The sequence below is a fragment of the Cherax quadricarinatus genome, chromosome 37, assembly GCF_038502225.1.
Source record: "Cherax quadricarinatus isolate ZL_2023a chromosome 37, ASM3850222v1, whole genome shotgun sequence".
Classification (NCBI taxonomy): Eukaryota; Metazoa; Arthropoda; class Malacostraca; order Decapoda; family Parastacidae; genus Cherax; species Cherax quadricarinatus.
In genome coordinates, this window is record NC_091328.1 from 16,495,832 (window position 1) to 16,509,867 (window position 14,036).

The window sequence follows — 14,036 nt, forward strand, 5'->3', positions numbered from 1 at the left end:
ACTCAAGGCTGAGGGACTGATTACCTCAAACTCCTCCTGTTCTTCACCATTCTCCTTTGTATGGACTGATGAAGCCACTGTGTGGCGAAACGTTTCCTCATTAAAGATACCCAAGTGTTGCACATGTGTCTAATTTATCAACTTGTCGGTTCTCTGAACCATTCACCTACACTATAATTAGTAATATGAAAAATGGTCAATAATCTAGAAAAAATTCCAATACATAATTGGGAAAAATAATCAGCAATCTGAAAAAATGAGCAATAATTTGGAAAATTTATTGGAAATCCGGAAAACTGGTCAACTGTTGCTGACATTCCCTCAAGCCGGTGAATCTTGCTTCTACTGTATTAATGTACTTCAATACGTATTAGTTTGCATACTTATACTGCAGTAGGTAACCTATTATTCCTACCTGGCCAGTGTCTGGAGGTGGTATAAGAGGTGGCTCACTCCATCTGGGCTTGCCAGTTGCAAGGCTGTTGTTCCCTGAGCTAATGCTGTTGTTGCTGCTGCTGCTGAAACCTGAAGCCACATGACATTAGAAGGTGCACAGGAAACTTAATTGATGTGTATCTTCTCTTGTGTATCTTAATGTTAAATGGGTATTATAAAAAAAAAAATTATTTACAGCATTGAGGGTCATATTTCATTCACACTTCGAGAGGGAAATAAATCTTATAAAAGCATCAGTGTGAGCCAGAGTCAATATTAAATCTTATGATAAAAGCAGCTTTAAAGTGCTCTTAATTTATGTACAAATAAAATAACTATAAATATTGAAAAAATATCTATTTTATTTCCTATTTTAAGTGAATAAATACATGGCATTTTATAGTTGTTTGTATAAAAATTCATTACAGCTCATGGTGCCTCAACTGGGCTCTTTTTGTATGATCATACAGTACCTGTTATAAAACACACTTTGACTATAGCAAAAATTTAATCATACTAGTTCTGCACATGCTTGAAATCTTGAAAGTTTTTAATAAAATTTTCCCTTACACTCTGTCTCTCAGGCCATCTTTCCGCTTCTTGTATGACTCATAACATTATTTAAGAGATCCTAGGTTGCTGTATAAGTCAGTATTTGTTAGCAACACAGTGACTGGTAGCTACTCAGTGACAAACAGCAACACAGTGACAAACAGCAACAGTGACAATCAGCAACACAGTGACAATCACTAACAGTGACTGGAAACAGCACATGGAAAAAAGTGCCTCCTAACTCAATGACTGTTTAGTGTGAAAGTCAAAAGTGCACATGAACAGTAGCCAACTTTGTAAAATAATGTGAATTTTTTATTCGCATTAAATATATTGGAGGTTACCTTCTCGTTGTAGGTTGGGCGGGCGTCTCCGGAGTTCTGCCAGTCTGTCTTCCAGTGTCCGCAGCCAGTGTGCAAGTGCTCGCCGCTCCTCCGCAGTGATGGCCGGGTGGATGAGGGAGTAACTGAGAAGCTGACGAGCATTTTCCAATGCAGACGGCTGGGTCCCAGCTGATGTAACTGTATGTGCCAATACCTGTTGATAATATTGCAAAATTATATCAACTGTATGCAATATACTCTAGTACAACCAATGTACTACATCTAACCTTGGTAAATATTTAGTGTACAGTAAACCCTTGATTTACCGGACTGATGGGGAAAGGCAGAAGCAGGTCACAGATAATTGCAAATGTGGTGGATAGACTGTAATAATGGACAATTGTAGCAGTGCCATGATTTAAAAATAATGGATAATTGTATAACCAATGGATTTTAACTGATGTTTCTGAATTAAATGACCTGACAAATTTTGTCACACATTTCCAAAGTCTGTTAAATAAATGTCCAATGAGTCTAATAAAAAACTTGGTAAAGTGTGAAAATACATGTATATAAAAAATCAATAAAAAATTTATTTACAATTTATATATACAGTATTAACATTTGTGTCTACCTTCCAAAGCAGTTTGTTTCATACCTGCACTAATTTTAAAGTGTAATGCCCAGTTACTGTAGTTGTGAGACTGCCTCTAAGAGAATAAGTGAATGTTTATGTTTTGGTTTGCCTAAATATATGACTTCTACATTATCCCCTGTTACAAAAAATGTGATTTCTAATAAGCATAGAGATCTCAGTGAATACTAGAAAGGACTGCCCTTCTAGCATCCAGCCTGTTACCGGGTTTTCGTAACAAGTAGTCAGTATCCTGGCCAATTATCCCTTAGAATTCAATAAGAATTATTAGTGCTTCAGGATTACAACTAGTAGGCTACTAACTAAAGAAATTAAAATTTAATAAGTTTATTAATAACAATTGTCTAGGCGTATATTATTAGAATTTGATAACATAATCAAAATAATCACTTCTCTCGTGCTGAAGGCACATATCACATTTATGTCTTAAGTACCGTCTGATACATTAACATTTAATAATACATATATATATACATATACAAATAAGTTTGTGTGTATGTGTGTAAGTGCTCTAAGTAGTTTGCTATGTCTCACGACTCGACTAGACTTAATCCAGTGACTGACAAAGTCCTCACATTAACCAACTTCTTGACCAACCTGGCAATCAGAACAGTCTGCTTGAACAATAAAACGACTGATAAGTCGAACAACAATATAACAAGCAACTGCGACACAGAATCAGGAACAAGGAGATAATATAACGACACTAAGTAGGGACCATCAGCAGATCCTCCACAAAAGTTACAAAACTTCCATACTACTGAATCTAAGTTCAGCATAAGAAAATCCCCGACTGTGACAGTACACAGATACCAGTACAAATTAGGTCAGAAGCTACAGCTCAGGACCTGAGTTGCTCAAAGTGTTTATGTGACACAACCTCAGTACAACGTCGAAAATCACCAAGTCTAGACAATGTTCTGTGAACAGAGTTCTACAGAACCAACAACAAGAAAGTGACAGAGACGATCTTCCAACAAGGGCCAATAAGGAAGAGTTAGGCACGTCTTGTCAGGAATACGTCCAACCACCAAAAGAGTCTAGCTCAGACTGACTACTCCAGGCGAGGTGTGAACACCCCCCCTCTATCACGTAATTGCTCCGTGGACAGTTGTTGCCCAGCAACACCGAGAAGCCGGCAGGGAAACTAGCAACGAGCGATAATTACAGTAGTTAGACAATCAAGACTTGAACTATGAGCACTGAATAATATAGTATATATATGTTACATCCTACCTAACAATATAACTAAGTCAAATAATAATATAAAGCAATATATTTATGATTTAGCTATTATCGCAAATATAAGCAATATAAAATTATATGAAAAGGTAATATACATTATATACATTGTGACCCATTCAGGTGTCACAACATCCCCCCCCCCCAAAAAAAAAAAAAACATGGAAAATAAATCACAGGTACGTCATTCTTAAATAGGTTTGGTAAATTAATTTATTAAATTTCATGCAATTTCACCAAGATTAGATTAGGTTGCATTGTTAACTTTTCTGCAAAATAATTTTTTTTGTGAATACTCTGTATCCACTTCATGCCACACTATGATCCTAGGACCATAAGAGGAATTCTGAATGTCTTTCTTCCTCCGAGTATGCAGCCCTGTTTTTAGAAGTGTGTGATATTACTGGGGGTCACCACTACTGTGACCTGAATTCAGACCAGACCAATGGGGTGTTGGCAACAATGACCAAGCTGTTGGTGGTAGCTGCATGTAGTACAAAACATGCACCATAGTACGAAATTTGGGATGGAAAACCCAGTCTTATGAACTTGCAATGGTTCTATGACCAGTTAGGGATGAGTAGTTTGTATCTTCTTTGATGGCAAGAAAGCATTTGATTCAGTACCCCACCAGAGATTAGTCCAAAATTAGAAGAACAGCTAAGGTTAAACGGTAGTGTTCCAGTGGATCTACGAGTACCTGAAATGCAGAAAGCAGAGAGTAACAGTAAAGAATGAAACATTAGAATGGGGAATAGTAACAGTGGGGTCCTACAAGGATCAGTATTAGGACCATTACTATTCCTGACAGGTCATCGAAATACTAAAAGGAACTAAGTCTTACGTGTCACTGTTTGCTGATAATGCAATACTTAATGAGAATAAGAATGGTAGAGAGCTTGGCTCCAAGAACTCAACAGCCTGTATAAGTGGTCAAGCAAATGACTTTTGGAATTCAATCCAAACAAATGCAATGAGACGTGGAGAGCATAGCACAGCAGGGACAGAGAAACCTCAAATATCGATAAAGGAAAAAGGACTTTGGGGTAAACATAACAACGATATACTGTCATTATTATTATTATAATCAAGGGGGAAGCGCTAAACCCGGAGGATTATACAGCGCCTGGGGGGGGGGGTGGAAGGCATTCAGGCTTAATTCGGGGAACTGGAGCACAGATCCAATTCCCTAAATCAAGAGCCCCTCACAAACATCAAGGAACCTTCCTTGAGGGGATATACTGCCAGAATTACATAATGCCAATGGCGGTGCCAAGGGGGAGCTTGGGGGCTTCAAAATTTCCTTCAGCCTTCAATAATTTCATTCAGCTACCAAAAGCCCCTCCTGCGATGAAAATCATCAGTTATTCAACTTATTCTTAGGTATAAGTCACCATATATATACCACATGTTCATATAAAAAACTTAAGAATGGTGGAACACTGTAGAGGCTTACTGACTTATTGTTAGGTGAAAGGACACATGTGCAGCTCGTGACATTATATTATGGTTTTGTCAAGCTTGGTGAAGGTCCTGGAGAGTGAAGCAACGCTTCACTCTCCAGGACCAATACCTAATAACGCACTCACCGAACCTCCATACTTTGTGTGTCAAATTCCTTATCACCTAACCTCACTTACTCAGCTGGACACTCACTTGTGACTTGACGACCTCTCTCCAACCCGTATACATATACCTCAGGGCCGGATTACCACATAGGCAAACTAGGCATTTGCCTAGGGCCCCGCGCATTTGGGGGCCCCGCGGTCCAAGGGGTTCAGGGGCTCATCCAAGACTGTGCACATGGTGCAAGTGCAAAGGGGTCCCTACCTAAAAAGTTCAAGTGTTTGGAGAGTAAAATTGATTTTTAAAAATTAATCAAAACAAAAATAAATACTGAAATAAAATAAAATAAAAATAAATAAACCTAACCATGGATGGCAACACTCAACACGTCTTTGTTTACATCAGAACAGCTGTGTTTTCCTGCTAATGGGTGAGTATGGGAGATTCCTCTCCAATTTTCTGTAGTTTATATGATTTGATAGTCTTATGCATGATGCAATGATAACAATAATGGTCAGTGATTTATAAAGGGAATAATAGTGCTGTAGTGGTTATGCTGAATATAACAGGTACATGATGTCACTACTTTAATAGCCTAATCTAGTAATACTATGCTGTCTTGAGTTTATTCTCTTCAAAATGCATGATTTAACAAGATAGTTATAATGGCTGTTGGTAAATGGTTTTGGTTGTCTTGATGTACTTTCCCTATTAAATTTAATCTAAATAGCCAGAATGTATTTAATTAGACCTTAAACAGGCTCACACTGACCCCCCTCCCCAAGCTGGAAGGGGTCGCTTCCCTTACCTGTAACTCAAAGGGGCCCCACCAATCTGAATAGCCTAGGGCCCGGAGACTTCTTACCCTTTTCTTGTTCTGTGTAAACTGGTGGTTACCTGGAGGTTATTCCGGGGATCAACGCCCCCACGGCCCGGTCCATGACCAGGCCTCCCGATGGATCAGGGCCTGATCAACTAGGCTGTTACTGCTGGCCGCACGCAGTCCAACATACGAGCCACAGCCCGGCTGATCCGGCACTGACTTTAGGTATCTGTCCAGCTCTCTCTTGAAGGCAGCCAGGGGTTTATTGGCAATTCCCCTAATGCTTGATGGGAGGCTGTTGAACAGTTTTGGGCCCCGGACACTTATGGTGTTTTCTCTTAGCGTACCAATGGCGCCCCTACTTTTTATTGGGGGCATTTTGCATCGCCTGCCCAGTCTTTTACTTTCGTAGGGAGTGATTTCTGTGTGCAGATTTGGGACCATTCCTTCCAAGATTTTCCAAGTGTAGATTATGATATATCTCTCCCTCCTGCGTTCCAACGAGTACAAGTCAAGTGCTTCCAAGCGTTCCCAGTAGTTAAGGTGCTTGACAGAACTTATACGTGCAGTAAAGGATCTCTGTACACTCTCTAGATCTGCGATTTCACCTGCTTTGAATGGAGATGTTAATGTAGAGCAGTATTCCAGCCTAGAGAGAACAAGTGATTTGAAAAGAATCATCATGGGCTTGGCATCTCTCGTTTTGAAAGTTCTCATTATCCATCCTATCATTTTCTTTGCACGTGCGATCGTGGCACTGTTGTGATCCTTGAAAATGAGATCCTCAGACATTACTACTCCCAGGTCCCTTACATTATTTTTCCGCTCTATTGTATGGCCGGAGTCAGTAGTATACTCTGTTCTAGTTATTATCTCCTCCAGTTTTCCATAACGGAGTAGTTGGAATTTGTCCTCATTGAACATCATATTGTTTACCGTTGCCCACTGGAAAACTTTGTTTATATCTTCTTGGAGGTTAACCGCGTCCTCAGCAGATGACAGCCTCATGCAGATCCTAGTATCATCCGCAAAGGATGATACGGTGCTGTGGTGTATATCTCTGTTTATGTCTGATATGAGGATAAGGAATAAGATGGGGGCGAGTACTGTGCCTTGTGGAACAGAGCTCTTCACTATGGCAGCCTCCGATTTAACTGTTGACCACTACTCTGTGTTCGATTTGTTAGGAAGTTGAAGATTCATCTCCCCACTTTCCCAGTTATTCCTTTAGCACGTATTTTATGGGCTATTACGCCATGATCGCATTTGTCAAATGCTTTTGCAAAGTCTGTGTATATTACATCTGCATTCTGATTTTCTTCCAGTGCATCCAAGGCCATGTCATAGTGATCCAGTAGTTGTGAGAGGCAGGAGCGACCTGCCCTGAACCCATGTTGCCCTGGATTGTGCAGATTTTGGGAATCCAGGTGATTTGCAATCCTGCTTCTTAGCACTCTTTCAAAGATTTTTATGATGTGGGACGTCAGAGCTATTGGTATATAGTTCTTAGCTAATGCTTTGCTGCCACCTTTATGGAGTGGCCGAAACGTTTTCACAACAAAATGTTATAACCTGCATTGTGTTTTATTTACATAGTGTCGGTAGACGGCCATTGTATTAACCTACTGGCTATAAGACACAAGATGATCCTGTCAAGATACTGCTTGTTCTGCTGTGAAATTAATATTACCAGCAATTTCTGCAACACACTAGGTATGATGGAAACTTAAATGTACATAGGTAACAGAAGCACGAGCCCTATACAGTCTCACTGATATGTCGTTTATAATCACTAATAATGACTACTGCAAATCACCAAGTCGCTGCCTGACCACCTTCAGTCCCCTTACCTCCAGCAGGCTTCTGCCGTGGATCTTAAGTTAGTCCTACCTCAGCTTCAGGAAACAACATAGTGAAAATTCATGGCAGGTTATCTGGCAAGATGCAGTTGGTTTGTGTGAAGCGGTTGACACTGATATATACAAGAAAAAATGCGGTAACGCTCACTCACGTCATTTTCAGGAGCTTGTTGTTGATTCTCAACTTTGATATCGTCAGAAAATGACTACTACTCATAAATTCTGCACACTTGCTTACTCTCCTATCACAGACATGTTAGTGAAAGAATTTAACAGGGATTTTCAAAGAAGTCGTGTAGCATACTTACGGATTCATCTGTACTGAATCCTCCAGATAATTCATTTCTAGAAAAAAAGAGCGACATCGGCAAGTTTGCCGATGACACCAAAATAGGCCGTCGAATCCATTCTGACGAGGACATTCGAGCACTCCAGGAAGATTTGAATAGACTGATGCAGTGGTCGGAGAAGTGGCAGATGCAGTTTAATATAGACAAATGCAAAGTTCTAAATGTTGGACAGGACAATAACCATGCCACATATAAACTAAATAATGTAGATCTTAATATTACGGATTGCGAAAAAGATTTAGGAGTTCTGGTTAGCAGTAATCTGAAACCAAGACAACAGTGCATAAGTGTTCGCAATAAAGCTAATAGAATCCTTGGCTTCATATCAAGAAGCATAAATAATAGGAGTCCTCAGGTTGTTCTTCAACTCTATACATCCTTGGTTAGGCCTCATTTAGATTATGCTGCACAGTTTTGGTCACCGTATTACAGAATGGATATAAATTCTCTGGAAAATGTACAAAGGAGGATGACAAAGTTGATCCCATGTATCAGAAACCTTCCCTATGAGGATGGACTAAGGGCCCTGAATCTGCACTCTCTAGAAAGACGTAGATTTAGGGGGGATATGACTGAGGTGTATAAATGGAAGACAGGAATAAATAAAGGGGATGTAAATAGTGTGCTGAAAATATCTAGCCTAGACAGGACTCGCAGCAATGGTTTTAAGTTGGAAAAATTCAGATTCAGGAAGGATATAGGAAAGTACTGGTTTGGTAATAGAGTTGCGGATGAGTGGAACAAACTCCCGAGTACAGTTATAGAGGCCAGAACGTTGTGTAGCTTTAAAAATGGGTTGGATAGGTGCATGAGTGGATGTGGGTGGGTGTGAGTTGGACCTGATAGCTTGTGCTACCAGGTCGGTTGCCGTGTTCCTCCCTTAAGTCAATGTGACCTGACCTGACTAGGTTGGGTGCATTGGCTTAAGCCGGTAGGAGACTTGGACCTGCCTCGCATGGGCCAGTAGGCCTTCTGCAGTGTTCCTTCGTTCTTATGTTCTTATATTCTGAAGATGGCGTTTAGCTATGGTGTCAAAGAGAAAGATCTGAGCTTCATCAAGTACAATGTCTTCTTGAGAGAAAAAAAACCAAAGGGTCCTACCGTCACTACTCGAATTTGTTACTGTACTCAGAGCATACCACGATGCTTACACAGACCTGTAATAAGCTGGTGTGAATCAGTGTAACTTTTCCGGTTAATTCAGTATTTTGATGGCAAGTTATATAATGAAGTAATTTTGTGTAATTATTGTTCATATTCTTTGATACAGACATTTGTTTTCTCTTATAAAGTGTGAATTGAAGAATTTTTAGATCCTAAGTAAAAACAATGTGCTTGCTCTGCAAACACAAGAGTCCTGGACCCTAGCACCCACATCAAACCATCTAGCCTCTCTAGCTCCTCATTCAATCACTTAGCCCACTAGCCCCTTCATTCAACCAGCCAGCCTCCCTAAGCCCCCAACAAAAAAAAAAAAAAGCCTTGGAGCCGCCCCTGCACAAGACAAATATAATGGCAGCAATATAGGCAAGATTAGCAAACCACTGAATAAAATTTAGGAACTTGAACAAAGAATCCTTTGGAACCTAATTATGACATATTTTAGGCCAATCATTGAGCACTTGGCACCAGCATGGAGCCCCACACCTAGTCAAGCACGTAAAGCTTCTAAAGATCCTAAGGTTTGCAACTAGGCTAGTACCATTAATAATGGTTGTTGTGCTTTAGAAGACCCAGATGACGGTGAAGAAACACTGGCACTGTGTTCATATATGCCACCTTCTGTAATATTATATGCGCACATGAGATACTATTGCATATAGTACTGTATTTTTTCTTGATTTATTATCAGTTTGATAATCACTCATAAAATTACATTTTTTTCATTACATTGGCTCTTTCCCATCAAGGCACTATGAGGAAAGTTTGAAGGAAATGAACCTGACGACCTTAGTGGAAGGAAGACAGGATTTTGACATACAAAATATTAAGGAGAATTGATAGAGCAGATGTAAAGAGAGTGAATTAAAAGGACCAGGTTCAGAGGGGCGCAGGTGTAAGCTGAAGATGCAGATGAGCCACAGACATGTAAGGAAGTTATTTTCATTCGCAAGAATTATGACTTCAAACGTGTCCACGTTGATCTGCATCTGTCAGTACTCCGACCATGATATTATTTTGTTCAAATCACACTCACTCACCCGCACAACACACGCGCACACACACACACACACACACACACACACACACACACACACACACACACACACACACACACACACACACACACACACACACACACGTAAGGGACACTACAAGAGAGAGATGAGAGGATGAACCAGCAAGGCTGGACTTAGTATTCACCTTGAGTAGTGCAGATATCGAGGACATCACATATGAAAGACCCCTTGGGGCCAGTGACCATGTGGCTTTAAGCTTCGAATACACAGTAGAGCTACAAGTGGAGGGAGAAGCAGGAAGGCCAGGACGAATGAAGCCAAACTACAAGAAATGGGACTACACAGGAATGAGGAACTTCCTGAACGGGTTTCAGTGGGACAGAGAACTGGCAGGGAAGCCAGTTAATGAGATGATGGAATATGTAGCAACAAAATGCAAGGAGGCTGAGGAGAGGTTTGTACCCAAGGGTAACATGAATAATGAAAAAGCCAGGATGAGCCCATGGTTTACCAAAAGGTGCAGGGAGGCAAAAACCAAGTGTGCTAGGGAATGGAAGAAATATAGAAGGCAAAGGACCCAGGAGAATAAGGAGAGCAGTCGTAGAGCCAGAAACGAATATGCACAGATAAGAAGGGAGGCCCAAAGACAATATGAAAACGACATAGCAGCAAAAGCCAAATCTGACCCGAAACTGTTGTACAGCCACATCAGGAGGAAAACAACAGTCAAGGACCAGGTAATCAGACTAAGGAAGGAAGGAGGAGAGACAACAAGAAATGACCGTGAAGTATGTGAGGAACTCAACAAGAGATTCAAAGAAGTGTTCACAGAGGAGACAGAAGGGGCTCCAGAAAGACGGAGAGGTGGGGCACACCACCATGTGCTGGACACAGTGCACACAACCGAGGAAGAAGTGAAGAGGCTTCTGAGTGAGCTAGATACCTCAAAGGCAATGGGGCCAGATAACATCTCCCCATGGGTATTGAGAGAGGGAGCAGAGGCGCTATGTGTACCCCTAACAACAATATTCAATACATCTATCGAAACAGGGAGATTGCCTGAGGCATGGAAGACAGCAAATGTAGTCCCAATCTTTAAAAAAGGAGACAGACATGAAGCATTAAACTACAGACCAGTGTCACTGACATGTATAGTATGCAAAATCACGGAGAAGATTATCAGGAGAAGAGTGGTGGAACACCTAGAAAGGAACGATCTCATCAACAGCAGCCAACATGGTTTCAGGGACGGGAAATCCTGTGTCACAAACCTACTGGAGTTCTATGACATGGTGACAGCAGTAAGACAAGAGAGAGAGGGGTGGGTGGATTGCATTTTCTTGGACTGCAAGAAGGCGTTTGACACAGTTCCACACAAGAGATTGGTGCAAAAACTGGAGGACCAAGCAGGGATAACAGGGAAGGCACTACAATGGATCAGGGAATACTTGTCAGGAAGACAGCAGCGAGTCATGGTACGTGGCGAGGTGTCAGAGTGGGCACCTGTGACCAGCGGGGTCCCACAGGGGTCAGTCCTAGGACCAGTGCTGTTTCTGGTATTTGTGAACGACATGACGGAAGGAATAGACTCTGAGGTGTCCCTGTTTGCAGATGACGTGAAGTTGATGAGAAGAATTCACTCGATCGAAGACCAGGCAGAACTACAAAGGGATCTGGACAGGCTGCAGACCTGGTCCAGCAATTGGCTCCTGGAGTTCAATCCCACCAAGTGCAAAGTCATGAAGATTGGGGAAGGGCAAAGAAGACCGCAGACGGAGTACAGTCTAGGGGGGCCAGAGACTACAAACCTCACTCAAGGAAAAAGATCTTGGGGTGAGTATAGCACCAGGCATATCTCCTGAAGCGCACATCAACCAAATAACTGCTGCAGCATATGGGCGCCTAGCAAACCTCAGAACAGCATTCCGACATCTTAATAAGGAATCATTCAGGACCCTGTACACCGTGTACGTTAGGCCCATATTGGAGTATGCGGCACCAGTTTGGAACCCACACCTAGCCAAGCACGTAAAGAAACTAGAGAAAGTGCAAAGGTTTGCAACAAGACTAGTCCCAGAGCTAAGAGGTATGTCCTACGAGGAGAGGTTAAGGGAAATCAACCTGACGACACTGGAGGACAGGAGAGATAGGGGGGACATGATAACGACATACAAAATACTGAGAGGAATTGACAAGGTGGACAAAGACAGGATGTTCCAGAGACTGGACACAGTAACAAGGGGACACAGTTAGAAGTTGAAGACACAGATGAATCACAGGGATGTTAGGAAGTATTTCTTCAGCCACAGAGTAGTCAGTAAGTGGAATAGTTTGGGAAGCGATGTAGTGGAAGCAGGATCCATACATAGCTTTAAGCAGAGGTATGATAAAGCTCACGGCTCAGGGAGAGTGACCTAGTAGCGATCAGTGTAGAGGCGGGGCCAGGAGCTCGGACTCGACCCCCGCAACCTCAACTAGGTGAGTACACACACGTGCATGCATGTCGATCCCTTGGTCAGCACACTGTGAGCGTTGCTAACTGGAAGAAGGGAGGCAGTGGGAGACCGTGGGGGAGAGTGGACAAGGAGGAGGAGGAGGAGGAAGGGGTATCGAATGAGTCAACGGGGAATCCACCATTCCAGGGCTCTCCACCCTCCCCGATTCCCTCCCTTCCCCATCACTGACTGGGAGACTCCAGTACACTCACCACCACCGTCTACAACCACCCACACCTCTCCTTCCCATCACTCCTCTACCCATTCCCTCCCCCCCCCCACACACACAAAGCTGTGACTCGACCCCTGCAACCACATATAGGTGAGTAAACACACACAGGAGCTGTGACTCAACCCTTGCAACCACATACAGGTGAGTAAACACACACACAAGCTGTGACTCGACCCCTGCAATCACATATAGGTGAGTAAACACACACACGCACACACACATACACAGCCCTGGAAACTAGAGAAAGCGCAAAGGTTTGCAACAAGACTAGTCCCAGAGATAAGAGGTATGTCCTACGAGGCGAGGTTAAGGGATATCGACCTGACGACACTGGAAGACAGGGGAAATAGGGGGGATATGATAACGACATATAAAATACTGAGAGGAATCGACAAGGTGGAGAGAGAGACAGGATGTTCCAGAGATGGGACAAAGCAACAAGGGGTCACAGTTGGAAGTTGAAGACTCAGATGAACCATGTGTGAACCTAACGTGTGTGTAGCTAACATGTGTGTACCTAACGTGTGTGTAGCTAACATGTGTGTACCTAACATGTGTGTAGCTAACATGTGTGTACCTAACATGTATCTTTTATATGTAGCTAACATGTGTGTACTTGACATGTGTGTGCCTAACATGTGTGAACCTAACGTGTGTGTAGCTAACATGTGTGTACCTAACGTGTGTGTAGCTAACATGTGTGTACCTAACATGTGTGAACCTAACGTGTGTGTAGCTAATATGTGTGTGCCTGTGTGTAGCTAGCATGTGTGTACCTAACGTGTGTAGCTAACATGTGTGTGTGTAGCTAACGTGTGTGTACCTAACATGTGTGTAGCTAACATGTGTGTAGATAACATGTGTGCAGCTAACACGTGTACCTAACATGTGTGTACCTAACATGTGGCCTCAAGACCATTATAAACAATTGGTTTAAATATAACTTAGTAACTTACGTGCACTCTTAAACCTTAAATGCTAAGTTTGTATTGATTTCGGACTGTTAGTTATATTTTTTATTATCGAAGACACGGGGAAAATTGAAACGGTGGTTTTCAGGCGATAACTTCCGAGTGTCGCATCCGATTACCTTCAACCCTTTAACGCTGATAACTTGATAAAGCAACTTCTGAGCGACTTTAAACTTAATATGCCGGTGTAGTTTAGGATAGTGGTGTCTCCGAGTTAACAAGATAAAGCCTCTTCAATTTAGCTTCAAAGCTGGTGTTTCTTAGTGGAAGGTTAGAATAAATTTTGGGCTGGCCCATGGCCGGGCTCCGAGAGTAGTAAGACTCTTGAAACTCATCAAAGGTATATCAAAGGT

The 14,036-nt window shown here is 42.0% G+C and overlaps 1 protein-coding gene across 10 annotated transcripts in view; it reads right to left on the reverse strand.

The window, feature by feature from the left end:
* LOC128701228 (protein Smaug homolog 2) overlaps positions 1–14,036 on the reverse strand; it is a 556,102-nt gene that overhangs the window by 66,808 nt on the left and 475,258 nt on the right. For all 10 annotated transcript variants that reach the window (XR_011392860.1, XM_053794848.2, XM_070091914.1 and 7 more), the window contains 2 exons: positions 1,332–1,524; positions 416–525 (listed from right to left, as the gene is read on the reverse strand). Coding sequence is in view for 9 of the 10 variants with exons in the window: in XM_053794848.2 (XP_053650823.1) it covers positions 416–525; positions 1,332–1,524 (303 nt within the window). In the remaining variant the exon portion in view is untranslated. The remainder of the gene's footprint in view (positions 1–415; positions 526–1,331; positions 1,525–14,036) is intronic.